Source organism: Terrapene carolina, unplaced genomic scaffold, assembly GCF_002925995.2.
Source record: "Terrapene carolina triunguis isolate 2854851 unplaced genomic scaffold, T_m_triunguis-2.0 Scaffold234, whole genome shotgun sequence".
NCBI classification, from domain to species: Eukaryota; Metazoa; Chordata; order Testudines; family Emydidae; genus Terrapene; species Terrapene triunguis.
The window spans coordinates 2,136,975-2,152,456 of record NW_020664585.1 but is presented as its reverse complement, the minus strand read 5'-3'; the positions used below and the strand labels follow the sequence as shown (position 1 = coordinate 2,152,456).

The following is a 15,482-nucleotide window of genomic DNA, read 5'->3' as shown; positions in this document are numbered from 1 at the left end:
GGGGGCCCTGCCCCCCAACACTGTGTCTGGGGCAGGGGGCACGGGCTGGAGGGGGGGGCTGCGCCCCAGGTCCCCCCAACACTGTCTGGGGCAGGGGGCGCGGGCTGGAGGGGGGGGCTGCGCCCCAGGTCCCCCCAGCACAGTGTCTAGGGCAGGGGGCACTGGCTGGAGGGGGGGGGCTGTGCCCCAGGTCCCCCCGGCACAGTGTCTAGGGCAGGGGGCACTGGCTGGAGGAAGATGTCCATGCCCCCTGGGGTCCCCGGCCTAGGGCAGGGGCACTGACTGGGGGGGGGGGTGTTTGTGCCCCCAGGGTCTCCGGCATGGTGCCTAGGGCAGGGAGCCCCGGCAGTCAGGCGGCTCTGAAGCAGGGGGTCAGGACTGCCAAGGGATACCCGGCAGTGCCCAGGGGTGGCTCGTCCTGTCCGGGTGTTAACCTAGGGGTGCCAGTGCCCTGCCTGAGGCAGGGGGAGAAGTGGGGAGCTGGGGCTGCCGATACCATAGGTGCTGCCCTGGGTGTTTTTACCTCCTTACCCCTTGTGCCTCAAGTGAGAGACGCAGGCAAATGGGGCAGCAGGTTGGCCGACAAATGCCACAGAGCAAAGGAGAAGGCTGTGCCTCACACCCAGGCTGTGGTTTCAGATTCCCACGGTGAACGAAGGCTGCAATGTCTGCTAACAGGGTGCCAGGGGCAGGGTCGTGACCCGCCTTATGGCAAGCAGCCACCCGAACGCAGGTGGCTGCTGTAACCCTGCATTGTACGGGAGCATCTTCATGCCTGGGGCTGGGGGTGACGCTAGTGAATCCGTGTCATGCATTCCTCCCTCAGAGCTGTGGGTGCCTGAGACTAGCAGCTCACAAGACAGGTGTCAATCTGCTTTTCTGCAGTAGATGCAGGATGTTAATGGGGCCTTAATATAGGCCCTGCAGGTGTAAATCAGAGGAAAATCCAGAAGAGTTCCTTTGAGCTGCTGTTCTTGAGGCTGGAGAGTTGTGAATGTGGCTGCCGTCAGCATATGTCTTGCTGAGGCCTATCATCCCATGCTTGGCTGGGCACTTCATGACACCAGCACAATAGAGACGTTTTGAAAAACAACCCTGGTGTTTCCAGCACTGTGGTAACAGACAGCCTTCCCTGCCTCACCCCAGCACTTGTTTATGGTGGGGAGGTTCCCTCCTCGCAGTGAGAACAGAAGATTCCTCGAATGCGGGGCCTGGGACAGCATAGCAAATGACAACAAAATGCTCTTTGCTCCATGGCGATCAGATCCAGAACCCACCAAGGTTGAGACCATGCTTGGTGCAAAGGCCGGTCTGTTTGAAAACTGCCTATCGCTCCAGTAAGAATCCTTTAGTTTAACTTTCTGCAGCCTCTAATCCTGCCTTGATTCGTTATGTAACATCGTTGCTGTCATAGACAGCAAAGCTACATTTTACGTGTGCAGCTTCCATGTAATTTTAAATTGATTGTCTCTATTTTGAACTGATTCTGCAGTTTATTATTAACTGATGCTGAAGCTTCTGGATCCCAGGCCACCAGGTGCCTTTAATTAATAGACTGAGACTCAGTATTAAGGTAAAGAACTTGCAGTTTCATTGGATGCATCCAGCCAAGCTAGCTAAACCCTTGCAAATAGACCTGCCCCTTAGGCAGTGGTTCCTGTGTTGTCACCCCGCTTCAGTGGTCCCAAATCCTGTTCTGAAGTGGAAAGGGGGTTCTCCTGGCCTGCCTGTGGCACACATGCTTCTGAAGGCATTTCCTGCTGAGCAGGAAGCTCTGTTGGGGGTGTGGCTGAAGAGTTATCCTTGAGGGGCAGGGCTAGAGGTGGGGATATGCTGCCAGTGGCACAAGTGTGCCAGGTGATCACCCTGTAGCAGTCAGATGGACACCTGCTCCCTTTGCCTCCTTTGGGATATTAACTTTATCAACCCATTTGTTAAAGGAAAGCTTTGCAGTCACCTTGAACCAGCAACTTCTGCAGATGTCACCTTGAAACATAACAAAAATGCTTTCAGTACAAATCCCTCCTCTGCCAAGTGCACCTGCTCACCACACACCCCAGGCAGCCCCTGAACACAATTACTGATTTAAAGCCAAGACCTGTGTTCAAGGAGTCAGTATTTCAAAGGGATACAACAGGTGCCTGCTCCAGCCCATCACAATGCACAGTTCCTTTGCAGACACTACAGAGGTGCCATATGCACTTTGAGGAATTGCCCTTAAAGCCCCTGGCTGCACACAGTGTGAAAACTGGGAAACAGAATGGGAGGAAGTTAGTTTTGCAAATGTACTTGTTCTAAAAGTGCCTTTTTCTAGTTTGGTATAGAGCTGCCTCAGCCTTGCGCCCCAACCTGCCAGGACCTCAGCAACAGCATCACTGGGCAGCCAAAGCACTTAGCCAGTTAGGCCATTTCACCAAGGGATAAGCAGTTTGTGCCTTACATATAACTTGCTTTGGAACATAACAGCACAAACACCCTCCTGGTCCTCTGTACTGTCTCACCACTGCTGGCGCAAGAACCTTCTCCCCTGCAACTTTTGCCAGACTCTCTCTCTCCATCTACTTTAAAATATTTTCAGACAGCCCATCTCTCTCTATTTCTCATTATGGACCTCTGCTGGTAGCTATTACATTTGGTTGAAGCTTTTGGAGGATATAATTTGTACAGAAAATACTATTACAATATAAATCATCTCTGTATAGTTGAGTGAAGTTATCAGCCACTTTATCCTCCAACTGCTTTATGGCATCTAAATGGCTGATTGCAGTGGATACACATGTCCATTCTCTGCTCTGGTAGTGCACTTCCTTTCCCACTAATAGGAGTTACATTTTTGAAAACATCCACATATTTGAAAACCCTAGTTGTGCTTTTGCCTTCATTCCCCCCTCCCCTTCCTGCTCCAAGATTCCCAGGGAGAGAATTCAGAGCAAACCAATGCGATAGTCAGAGAAGCTCTCTCCTGTTAAAGGGAACACTTACACTCAGATCCACTTTGTAAATCCCCCATTCCATTTTTCTATCAGGTGCTTTCAAAAGACCCTTGACAAAAGTGCAGGAACAGAGCAGCCATGTGGACTGGAACTTTGTAGGTATTGACCTTTAAAAACATTGGTTCTTTGTTGGTTTGCCAAAATAATTCTCAGCTGCTCTTCTCCCTCGGTCTGATAGTATGAAGGGGCATAGCCTTCCATGAATGCACCTAGGCACCTTTTCAGCTTCCATTTACTGAACAGGGGCTGCAGCCCCACAGGATGTTCAAAGGGCAGGGAACTGTGATTTGCTTTATAGGTGATCGGCCCCCGAAGCCAGTAACTGTGTGTTACGGTGGAGAGAGTTACTGAGTGGAAAAGCACCCTTTGCTTGGCGGAATGGTTGGACTTTGGGGGCAGTCTGGTACAGTGGGCCCTAGATTTGCCCTAACCCCAAAGTGCAGAACCCCAGTCCAGGATTATGTATATTGTGGCAACTCCCAGAGGCCCCAATCAAGATCACCACCCCACTGTGTGGGGTGCTATGTAAAATATTGTGTATAAGAAGACAGGTCCTGCCACAAAGAGCCTACAGTCTAATTAAAGACAATGCAACAAGTGAGTAACAGATAGAGGAAATGGGGGTAAGAATAGATGGCGGCAGAGACATGCTATGGGCGCACACAGCAGGATGGCTTCAGAGAAATTAAATGAAATTGAGATTTTTAAAATAAGATATAAACAAAATAGGTCTCAAGTCTGATTACCAAGCAGGTGGGAATGAGGTTCCTATGACCCAGTTCTGATAGAACAAGAGCTGGTGTGAACCCTTGCCTAGGGTGCACAGCAAACCCGACACCTCGTTGGGACTTAGATAAGTTTGGTTAATTAGATGAAAAGAAAAAAAAAGAAAAAAACCTCCACCCCTCACACCCCCCCACGCTCACCAATTTATTCTTCTGCCCTTTCTGGTGTCCCCTGGTCACAGCAGTGCCCAGCTCTGTCAGAGAGTGACTGTTCCTATGGCATTGCTAGCCCACTCAAAGCAGGCAGTATTGGGATCCTGTGAAAGAGCCTCGTGACTTCTGCAGATTACAGCTTTAGATACTTCCTGAAGAGCACAGACGTCAGGAGCCTTGTCTGAACAGACCCTCTGATCCTTGAGGAGCTCACCTGTCTGGTAACTTCAATCCCACTGCTTTGCTATGCAGAGCTAAGGAGCGCGGTATGCTCCAGGGCGTCCCTCTCCCTGCCGCCCTACAGGGGGCACTCATTTCCACTTTGTGCGTCTAAAACGAGAAAAGCTGGCATTCCACCAACATGGATTCTGTTGTTAGGAACCACCTGAGCGGCATCATCTGTTCTCAGTGGAAAGCGCTCTATTCCCTGAAAGGAGAGTCATTTCAGAGCATTTAGATCAAGGTTTAATCTGTGATGTGGTACAAGATACATCTGTTAAAAGAACATTCCCAGCTTCTCCCCTGGCTATGCATCAACCAGATTTTAGAAGTGATGCTGTAGCAGGCAGGAGGAAAGGATCGGGGGGAGCAGCGCTGACTACTGCACAGCGCTCGAGGAGGGAATGGAAGAATGTGCACCAGTAGCAAGGGACAGAGGCTTGGCTGGGTAATCACTTGATGCTCCCCCAACTGGGTTCACATCCTGTTTGATATTCATGGAATAAAATGTGGGTGGGAGGGATGGAGGAAACCCAGCACAAGACAATGTCCATCATCTGGTTAAGATACTTGGCAGGGTTGGGTAGGGGCCTCATTTCCTGTTCTATCTTTATTGGTCCAAATATTTTCACTTAAATGACGCCCCCCCCCCCCCTTTGCTTAGTTCCTGCAGCTTGCAGAATGGGATCCAGATCTCCTCAGAACAGCAAGCAGATGCTGAATCCGACACACGGTGAGTAATTCCAGACTGAAAAAACCCTAATGCCCATCTGGGTTCTTGTTTTTTTTCAGACCCTGCCTGTCTGCGCTGCGTTTGAGAACGAATAACCTCAGAACGTTGGCAGGGATGCCACAGTTGATGCTTCACTAACGATAACAGCACCGTAGGGCTTCCTGATACCGTGGCACAGGCCTCGTCAAACATGTAGATGTGAACACTAACAACCTGCCACTCACTAATGCAGTGCTTACAGGTGTCCAGGGAACAGGTACAACTATGCTTCTCCATGGCAAGCCCTTCCCTCCGTGCCCCTACTAACCTGCATGGTGTGGGTGCCTTTAAGAACCACGAGGACTGATCACCTGGCCCTTTTATACACCTCTAAGAACAGCTTCACAAAAATGTCTTTGGAGTGGCTGATGGACTGGAGCTGGTCACTGGATGGACTCCGGGACTTTATAGCTACAGGGATCCAGTCCTTCCGGGACTGTGACACCACTGCACTGACTGCTGTCGCTTGCCTCTTGGTCCTGTTTGTTTGGTACTGTTACCACGTTGGCAGGGAGCAGCCCCGCACGTATGTCACTGTGAATTCCCTCATGCAGAGCTCCGATGCCAATGGCTTGCAGAACGGGTACGCTTACTGCCACTCCCCCGCGTGTGTGCGCTGCGCACGTAACGATGGGCTTAACCAGAAACTCTATCACAATCTGCAGGAATATGCCAAGCGCTACTCCTGGTCTGGCATGGGCAGGATCCACAAGGGGATCCGAGAGCAAGGGCGTTACCTAAACAGCCGACCATCCATCCAGAAGCCAGAAGTCTTCTTCTTACCAGACTTACCAACAATGCCCTATTTCTCACGGGACGCTCAAAAACACGACGTGGAGTTACTGGAACGCAACTTCCAGACCATCCTGTGTGAATTCGAGACCCTCTACAAAGCTTTCTCAAACTGCAGCCTCCCGCAAGGATGGAAAATGAACAGCACGCCCAGCGGGGAGTGGTTCACCTTTTACCTGGTGAACCAGGGCACGTGCGTTCCCAAGAACTGCAGGAAATGCCCACGGACGTATCGCTTACTTGGGAGCCTCCGCACCTGCATTGGCAACAATGTCTTTGGGAACGCGTGCATCTCTGTGCTGACCCCTGGCACGGTCATTGGGGAGCACTATGGCCCAACCAACATCCGCATACGATGCCATTTAGGTATGTATCCAGCAGAAGCAGAGAAGAGCTACAGGTATTTTTCTTCCTTCTTTGTTGCTAAAACTAATGTTAGTTCTTCTAAGGCTGTGGAACTTAGTGAAGAGTTTGCTGTATTTTCAAGGTACTGAGTTCAAATCCTGACAGGTTTAGTCTGTTCTCATCAAAGTTAAAGGAGGATTTAGAGACCATCCTATGAAGGGTAAAAAAATTATACAAGGATTAGATTTGTATAATAATAAGGATTACCCTAAACTAGGATAGTCACAGAGGGGTCATGATCGCAGCGTAAAGGGAAAGGAGGGAATAATTCTGTCTCGGAAGATGCTGCTCAAGGCACAGTGGCCTGGAGCTAAGGAAGGAAACGTAAGCTCAGATTTTAGGAAACTGGAGTCAGAGAAACTGGGCAATAAAGAAGTGACTCTCTGGGTGACGGAGCGTCACTGCAAACACTCCCGAACCAGTGAGATTAACTGCTAGGATGGATGGAAGGGTCCTGCATGAGGCGCAGCTTTTCTCTCTTTACTAGCTCTGAGCCTGCTCTCAGATTGCACACGACACCCAAAGCCACCGAGGAGCCAGACATTGGTATTTGTGTCTCCAGGAGCTGATCCTGGTGTTTTGCTAGGGTTTTTTTTTAGCACAATAGGAACATTATGTAGGCCAGAGCTCCCACTGGGTGCCGCACCTTCCCTTCGAAATGCAGGAAGGGCTCCAGCCGCCCCACTCTGCCAAGAACTCTCCATGGCCTCTAGCTCAGCAGCCAGGGGGATTTCTCCTCCTCTCCCCCACCACATTTCTTTTCAGCCCTTTTGAAATGGTATGGATAGACAACGCTTAGCTTGACTGCAGACAGGGGGTGGGGGACGACATGCTCACTGCCTGGGAGGCTCTGAAGTGATGGGGCCTTTCTGGGCTGCCCCAGACACTCCAGCTACTTCCACCTGAACCACGAGGGAACGCTGAACTGGCAGGGAAACTGGCAAACCCTCACTTAGATACCATCCCTCCTGGGCCACGGGCACGAGAACAGGATCTTAGTTGCTTCAGAGCCTGTGCCCCTCCTCCTGCAGCTTCATCATCTGGAGTGGGGCTGCTGTTAGTGACTCAGGTTTTGCTGCTGTGAGATGACTGTGGCGCAGAAGGGGCTGCCTCCAAGCAGCAGCCTCAGCGGGGGCAGCTCTAACTGAAGCCGCAGGAGCCTGTTTTTGTGCACATCAGCCATCCCTTTGAAAAGCAAGGGGAGGAGAGGCCCAGACAGCATCTGGCCTCTGCAGATTGGTCTCCGAGCAGAGCCCAGTACTTACAGCTCAAGGAGCTGAAAGCCTGGATTGCTGACAGTCCTTGGGAGCCCTCTAGCCCTTGGGAGAGCTTGGCTGGGAAAGTGTCTCTGCTGCGCACAGCCAGGATTCTGGAACATAGAAAGCAATAATGTTTGTGGTGGGGGAAGAATCTGCTTGTGGCCCTGCTGGCACACCCCACAAGACTGGTCAGCCACCTTTGCCAGGCACACACACACTGGCACTTGCTTGTTGTTTTTAAGCTAGAGGCAAGCTTCAAAGCAGCTCTCTAGCCCCAGAGCTTGACCAGGTCAGCTAGAGCCATGCTCCCCTTCCCCCTTCCCTAGGCTAGCTGGGGAGCTGGCTGAGTCTGGCCGGGGGAGGAGGAACAAGTAGCGCTCTCCATCAACTTCCCCATCTCCTCTCCTCTGGAAGGGACAGGCCGAGGCACCTAGGAGCGGGATGGAAAGAGCAATGCAACTATTAGACACCACCTGCCAAGGCTCCCACCGGCTCAGCCTTGCTGGCGGTTTATCCCCTCCCATAAAGTCAGGGTCACAGCGAGGGGCCCGGCTATTGGCAATACAGAACCTACCTTTGTCAGGCCTCGCCCCTGGACTCCAGGCCTCATTGTGCCCCCAGGGCGGGAGCCACGTGCCCAGCACTGCCTCGGGCTGGCCTCCAGGCTTCTGAACTTTAGCTCATCTGACTTGTGCACAAGCCAAGGGCCATTTGCAGTGTAAGCCGGTCTGCCCAGAGCCACTCAGGGAAGGGGAGTAGCCCAGCAGGGAACGGGCTAGCTCTGACACTGGGAAACAATGAGCAGAGCAGCACAGCCTGGGTTGTGGGCTCGCTAGCGTCTCCCCTCCAGGTGGAGCTGAACAGTGGGGAAGATTGCGCCGGTAGGGCTGGGCCGTTCTACCCCTTCCCTTTGGCATTTCCCAGACTCCCACTCCACGTGCTCGGAGGTCTGGTGACAGGGCACCCCGGAGTGCTCTTTCCCTGCCTTAGTGCTAAGGTCCCAGCTCCCCCAGTGGAGAGCAGAGACTTGTGTGTGTTTAAAGCCCCCTAGGAGACCCTACCTTGCTCTTGTTCATTGGTCAGCTTGCTGCAGCGCCCCGGTGTGCCCTGCCATGGAGTAGCTAAACCTCTGTTTAGAGTGAGCTTGTGGCACCATCTCTAGGCTCAGGTTCCCCGGCTCCCATCCCTGGATGCCCAATGCCACGAGCGGTGCTTTCTCCAGGCTTCAAGCCCTGCTTCAGCCCAGAGGGGGTCAGCTAGACATTGCTAAGCCAGTGCCCAACGCTCTTCCTCATGCCCATCTTCTAGGACGGAGCTTCTGCAGCTCAGGACAGCGTGTGTGGAGGGAACCAGGTTTTGTTTTGCAGTCTCTGAAACGTACATCAAAGAAACATAAACAAGCCTGGCTCTCCTGGGCGGCTGGGAGCCCCTGTTGGGCCCACGTGTTTTTGGCATCAAAGTCAGTCTCCTGCTGTGGGTGTTCTGAATGCCTGGGGCTCCGAGCAGCAGCGGAACACATGCCATATGTTACCATTCGAGACTCAGGAGTGCACGGATCCCTGTGTCTTCCCCCAGTTATACACAGTCTCTTGGCCCCATTGTAGCAGCTTGATCCCCAGGCTGTAATGCGGGACGTTACTTTCACAAACCAGAAGGTATCCTCAAGGAGTCAGCTGCTTGCTGGGGGTCCTTGGTGTATTAATATCTCAATAAAAGTACAGTGTTCTCGGTGGCATTGGTCAGTCCATCATAGCCGGGTTAGCTGGGGCTGCCTGGATTTCTACCCATCTAGGTATACGTAAGGCCACTGTCACCATAGTATCTGAGCACCTGGCAATCATGACTGGATGTTGCCCTCATGGCACCCCTGGGAGGTGGGGCACTGCTAGCCCCATGGTACAGAAGGGATCCAAGACACCAGGCAGATTAAATGACTCGGCCAAGGGCACACAGGGAGTCTGTGGTTGAGCCAGGAACTGAATCCAGGTCTCTCGAGAGCCCCAGTCCAGTGCCCTCCCCATCAGACCAGGGCAGAACATCTCTGCTTCCCTCGGACTTCCGATCCAAAGCCAGAGAAATGCCTCAGGATTCCTGTGCCTTTGCTTTGGGCACCTTGCGCCTCCAGGCTCCCCCCAAAGAAAGGAGTCTGTGGTATCACGCTCGTTCATGACAGGCACTGAATACAACCAGCCTTCCGTTACCACACAGGGTTGTATGGCGGTCAGGCACTGGCTTGAGGGGGGAGGGGTGCCCTTGCTGAGCTGGGTGTGGGTGCAGGCCAGGACTGAAGTGCATTGGCTGAGCTGGAAGCCCACACGGGCACTGAGCACCTGCCCAAGTTCCAAGCACTGCAGATGGAGTGCAGCATTTCTGTCAATCTGAATTCTGGCTCAGCGCCAGCCCCGCTAAGCACCAGACACGTTTGGGACACAGACGGAAGCGGCTCCTTACGCTCCAGCCCTCACTGCAGTACAAGCCACATCACCCAGCTCACTGCTTGCAGTTCATTCCTGGGCGGGAGAGTCAGTTCCCCCATTAAAAACATCACAAGCTCTCCTGAAACGTGGTTCGCTAACGTGGCCATTAACCGCCAGGGCAGGCTGCGCTGGGTAGCTGCTTGTGGCTACGTACTGCACCTCGCAGCTCTGGCTTCAGGCTGGTGAAGCTCAGCATGATGGGAAAGTGATGCAATGGGGCTTGGAGATGCAAACTCCAGGGCTTGGCCCACGGCTCAGACAAAGGGTTCACCTGGTCCCTAAAGAAAAGGGAGGGTTTAGCCACCTAGACACAGCTCCCCTGACCCACACCTGTCCTCTTTTCTCTCCTGTGTTTCGTACCTGAAGGTCTGAAGACTCCCAGCAACTGCGAGTTGGTGGTGGGTGGCGAGCCCCAGTGCTGGGCTGAAGGCCGATGCCTCCTGTTTGACGATTCCTTTCTGCACACTGCATTTCACGAAGGCAAGTACAGCATGCCCAGCTCCTGCCAGGCTCACTGCTTCTAGACGCCCCTGCCGCCTCACCTCACTCAGCTATCGGCAGCCTTTAAAACAGGTTTACATTCAGGCTCCTCCAACCCAGTAAGGGAGGGATAAGCTGGGGCAGGTACAGCAGACCCTCCTCCAAGGCCTGGAAAGGGTTGGATCAATGGTTTGGCTTTCCCTTGGTCTCCCTGCACTCAAAACCCTGAGAAAAGGCAGGAGGTCGGTCCCAGCCAATAACCAGAAGGGGCTAGGAATCTCAACGAGGCCTCTTCCTTCCAGATTCTGCACCCAGCCCCCTCCTGCAGAGAGGTGTTAGGTATTTATCCAACCCAAGCCTTTTGGGGCTTGCACATCACTAACCCCCAGCTGCTCCTGGAGAGGGGCGGCACACACAGCTTCCGAAGAGCCCAGGGCCCACTCCACCTCGGCAGTCAGCTGCTTGGCCTGACTTGTGTTTGCGACTTTATTTCAGCCTTGCAAAATTGTCACAAGCATTTGCCAGCCCAGGCCTGAGGCCTCCTTGTCTGCCTTTCCCATGGTGACAGGGAGCATGAAAACCAGCATGTTGCTCCGCAGGTGGGCAGACGTTTTGCAAAGCTGCTATAATAGAAATGCAAAGGGCAGCTGTGTCCTGATTCCCCACTTCCCCAGAGCAAGGTTCCTTGCCTGGGAGCCACCCAGGGCCACACAAGCCGCTTTTATGGCAAGTAATAGTAACAGACAGCATCACTGACAAGTCAGGATGTGGCAAATGGTGCGAAGCGTTTGATATGCTTTGTGCCAGGTAGTCTCTTTGCCTCAATACAGGGAGGGAAGCTCAGACTCTACCCACTACCTCCCACCTAGCCTCAGTGAACGCTCTTCCCCACCCAGTTATCCAGATCGTCTGCCATTTCCCAAGTACTCACGCTTGGTAGCAGGAAGCACAGTTTCCTTGTGGGTCTGGTCTGACTCCTGCTTCAGGCACAGGTGCTTCTGCTGAATCCATCTCTTCCTCCTTGGGTCAGGTGTCCTCTGACTCCTCCCCTCTGACTTTGGCCTGGTGCAGCAGGAAATACGGCTGGGTCCGCTGCTGCAGCGCTCTTTCCCTTGCTCGGGCCTGGTGTGTGCTCTCGTGCTGCTCACTGCCCCGGGGGAAGGGATGGGAGCCCTGTACCTGTTTTATGTCCCTTTCCCTTCACTTGGGTAGAGCTGCTTCTCATTCCTGGTTCACTTATGGGAGTTCTGCTGAATGAACCTGTCTGAGTGGGTGATGGCATAGGAGCAGCTGTCATGCTGGTTTACACAGGGAGTACTTTGGGGAGAGTGGGTGCTGCTCCCCACATAAACTCTCCTGCAGCAATGGGAAAACAGCCCATTCCCAGAGACCTGGGGGATTGCCAAGGGCAGATTAGCATGCGGTTCCCAGGGCATTGCTCAGTTTATGGGACAAACACAAGAGTCTTGGCATTTGCATGCTAAGCAGCACCAGGTGCACGCAGTGTTTGGCTGGGAAACCTCCAAGGACATTTGCTGTGATGCTGGTGACTCAGTAGGGGGCACCTCTCCCACCCAGTCAGTACTGAACCAGTTCCACCACCTGGGGCAGGAGGGGGGCACTGTGGTGCTGGCAGGGCTCTGTTTCAGAGGAGAGCCTGGCCAATGGTCAGTAAATAACTCCTGTCCCTTGGGGTTGGACAGATAGCCAGGGGGGCACAGACCTGGAGCCTCAGGGGAATAGACACCCTCCTCCCCCCACTGTTCTGGCCATCATCTAGAGGGTCATTACATGCTGCCTCATTCAAATGCCTTATGCAGTTCCATGGACAGGCAGAGTTTCACATCCTGTTCCCAATGGTTCTGTGGCACCGCTGGGCATTGTACACGTGGCTGAGCGTACCCACCCCTGCGGAGTGGAGGAAGGGGGGCCGTTGTACAACCATCAGCTTGAAGCTCTTGGGCTCCCTCTGGCTGAAAGACCCTCTCAAAGGTCTGGGGTGGCAGATGGGGCTAGGGGCCCCTGTGGTACAGACGCGTGGGGCGGGGCAGAGCCCTCCCTGTTGCACCATGAGTGCTATTGCACTGCTTGCCAGGCGGGCTCCAGGCTAGTTTCTGTCCCAGGGCAGGGCAGCGTGCGGACACCCTTAGGCAGAAGAACAGAGCCCCGCTGCCTGCCCGAGAAGGGAGATGTGTGCATGGGGGTTCCTGAAGCCAGCACAGTGCAGCACTGTGGCGTGAGCGCCAGGACCCCTGCTCGTGCCTCATGGCTGGGCTCTTGTGTTCTGTGTAGGTCCCCCCGAAGAGGGCCCTCGTGTGATCTTTATGGTGGATTTGTGGCACCCGAATGTTGCAGCTGCCGAGCGCCAAGCCCTTGATTTTATCTTTGCTCCAGGACGATGATCGTGCTTCTTTGCCATAGTGGGTTCGAGGGCAGGTGGCTGGCCTGCCGGGGCTTTGCCTCATGCAGCCCCGCTGCGGTTCCATCTCCACCCGTGGGAGCCTGCCTCACGGGAAACCTTTCTCATCGCACATACAGTGTTGGGTTTTCCCCTCTCCGGGGTTACTGTCAATGGAAGCTTCCAACTTGCATTACCTTACGGTCTCTTTCTTTCCATCATTGCTTCAGGGATTTCTTTCCGCCATGAGAGTGCATTATTTTCACTCTGGGATTTCGCTGCGGTACCACTGTAGTCTGTGTTATGTTGCGACTGTGTTTGCAGTGTTCAGAATTAGAGTAACAAAATGGAGGGTGTTTGTTTGAATGTAATAATGTAACATTTCTTGTGGTCGCCAAACAAAGTCAGCTAAGTGTTGTGCTCAGCCTGTCTTTGTCACTGTTCACAGTCACCGGGTGGACAACTCGGAGAGCCCGATGGAAATGGCCGAGGAGCACGGTGGGCTCCCTGCTCCTTTGTGCAGAATAACTTCTCTGGGGCAGAGCGCGTTCAGACCCATTGCAAACCCGAAGCTGAAGAGGGTGATGGTGCTTTGCAAACACAAGCTCTGTGCTAGCACATGGCATTGGGGCTGTGGGGCCAGAGGCTTTTAAAAACATTTTCCTCCAGTGTGTGAATAGCACGGCAGGTGGCTGCCTAGGGCTGGGATGACGGCTCCAGTGCATTCGAGAAGAAGGTGTCTGGCCCTGAGCCTGCTGCCACAAGCCCTTGCTTGGTCAGATTGGCTGGGAACACACAAAACAGCCTTTCTGGTGCTTTCAGCTGAGCTGAAAGCGACCAAGGGGCTCAACCCCAGGCAGCTGAGTAACTTAGACGCTGCCCGGGAGAGTCACATAGAAAACCTGAACCTTAAGTTTGACCAAAGGTTTTTGTTAATTGGCCTAAACCCCTCCCAGAGCTGTTACCTTACGCTTTTAGCGCCCCGGGCTGGGATAGACACACCAGCTGGTGGGGCAAAGGGATGAGTTGTATGAAAGTAGCGAGGAACCGCATGAGTTGCCCAAGCCCCCGAGGAAGTTGGTCTGTGTCTGGTTCTCAGTCTCCTCTCCCAGTGCGCGGAACGGTAGAGCATCAAACTGCCCTCCGCAGGGGGTATTTAATAACTTCTAGTTCTAGAGCAGAAGGGAAATCGCCTTCTGCCTACCTGTAAGAGTCGTGTCCACCAGCTCAACTATGTGTTTTTCTTGGAGAGTATCTAATTGTCTGTGTGTCTCAGTACAGAGCTAATGTCAGGTGTATAATGTGTAACACAGCATGTCATGTATACAGCCAAATGTACTTACTGTTCTGACTGGAAAGCAAATGTGATAACGGGTAACTGCTGGAGGAGGAAAATGAGTCTGCGAGGGTCCCTGGATTACTCACTACTGAATGATGTACAAGGGAAAGTATACACCTGAGTTCAAATGAGTTTTCTACACAGATTTTTCAGTGATTAAATTGCAAGATAAGGTAGAAGTTTCAAATACATGAAGTATTTTTACACAAATATCTTCTTAAAAGAATACGTGACGTGCATGATTTCTACGCACATTGAATACTTTGTGATAGAATTACAAAGGAAGCAGGCTGACTCGGTAACTGTGTTACAGTTTGGTACCAGTACATAAGGAAGACTATCAATAAACAATTGTGCTGAAAAATCAAATGGGCTGTGTGTGTGTGGGGGGGAGGGGATTTCCTCCACTTGCCACTGAGATGGCTGGTTTGCAGTGAAAACCTGGTGCTGGCAGGTGGGAGGTATTGTACTAAGGAGAGGAGCAAGACCAGATTTGGAGCAGAAGCTCTAGGAGGAAAGACTACAGGGAAGCAGGTGTGGCTAGGACAGAGAAAAGGCTGCCACGCAGGGCTACACCTATACCGAGATGCTGTAAAGGGGACAGAGCAGCTGTCAGGCAGCGGACAGAAGAAACAGACAGATTTAGTCCAATACTGAACACTGCTAAGCGGAGCATGGGCTGTAAGGCCAACGCCGCAGCTCCACTGGAGATGTGCCAGGTGAGAGCAGACACCATTCAGCCTGTTGAGGCTAGGACTAGATGCCACTGACTGCCACAGAACTGTTCAGACTAGCACCAATTGTTTTGGAGGAGCAGGAAAACCTCCAACCCGGTCAGTGCTGAATAGGGCTGATGTTTGACTGCAACCCTTCCACATGCAGGATGGCAGCGAGGGCAAGAACACTGCCCTAGGGCAGTCACAAGGCGGGGTTTGCTGTTCCGGGCAGGGCCAGGGCCAGCACCGCTCCCCTCCTCCACGTGCTGTGGTGCTGCTGCTGCTTAGCAGCTGGCGCAGGAACAGCACAGCTGGCGTCAGGTCCCGCTGCCAGCACTGCGGCCGTGAATCCCAGTGCGCTGCCAGGACAGGCACGTGAGGGCAAGTGAAGCAGGACAGCACCAACTCAGTCTGCCCCTGGAATTACCTCGGGGGGCTGTGGGAAAGGGCAGCAGGGCCCAGGGCAGGAAGTAATTCAATCTATTGCAGTAAATAAATCTTGTTTCACTGCTTCTGCCCCAGCTCATCTGAGCTCATCTGCACCTGGTTACCTTCCAGCAGGATGCCCCACGTGCACCAGCCCAGACACACACACACAGCGTGTCGCCCTCTGGACTGGGGCTGGGGCTGCCTCAGCCTTCCCCAAACCAGCACTGCGAGCCACAGTGACTCTCGGGGGCAAATGCTGGGAGCC

General features: G+C 53.3%; 1 protein-coding gene across 1 annotated transcript; it reads left to right on the top strand.

Moving 5' to 3' along the window:
- The first annotated feature begins 4,915 nt into the window (after nucleotides 1-4,915).
- Nucleotides 4,916-14,414, top strand: ASPHD2 (aspartate beta-hydroxylase domain containing 2). The gene is made up of 3 exons (XM_026656999.2): nucleotides 4,916-6,080; nucleotides 10,222-10,335; nucleotides 12,628-14,414. Exons 1-3 carry the CDS (start codon nucleotides 5,195-5,197, stop codon nucleotides 12,735-12,737), a joined length of 1,110 nt encoding a protein of 369 aa, XP_026512784.1. The 5' UTR covers nucleotides 4,916-5,194; the 3' UTR covers nucleotides 12,738-14,414.
- Nucleotides 14,415-15,482: the final 1,068 nt, after the last annotated feature.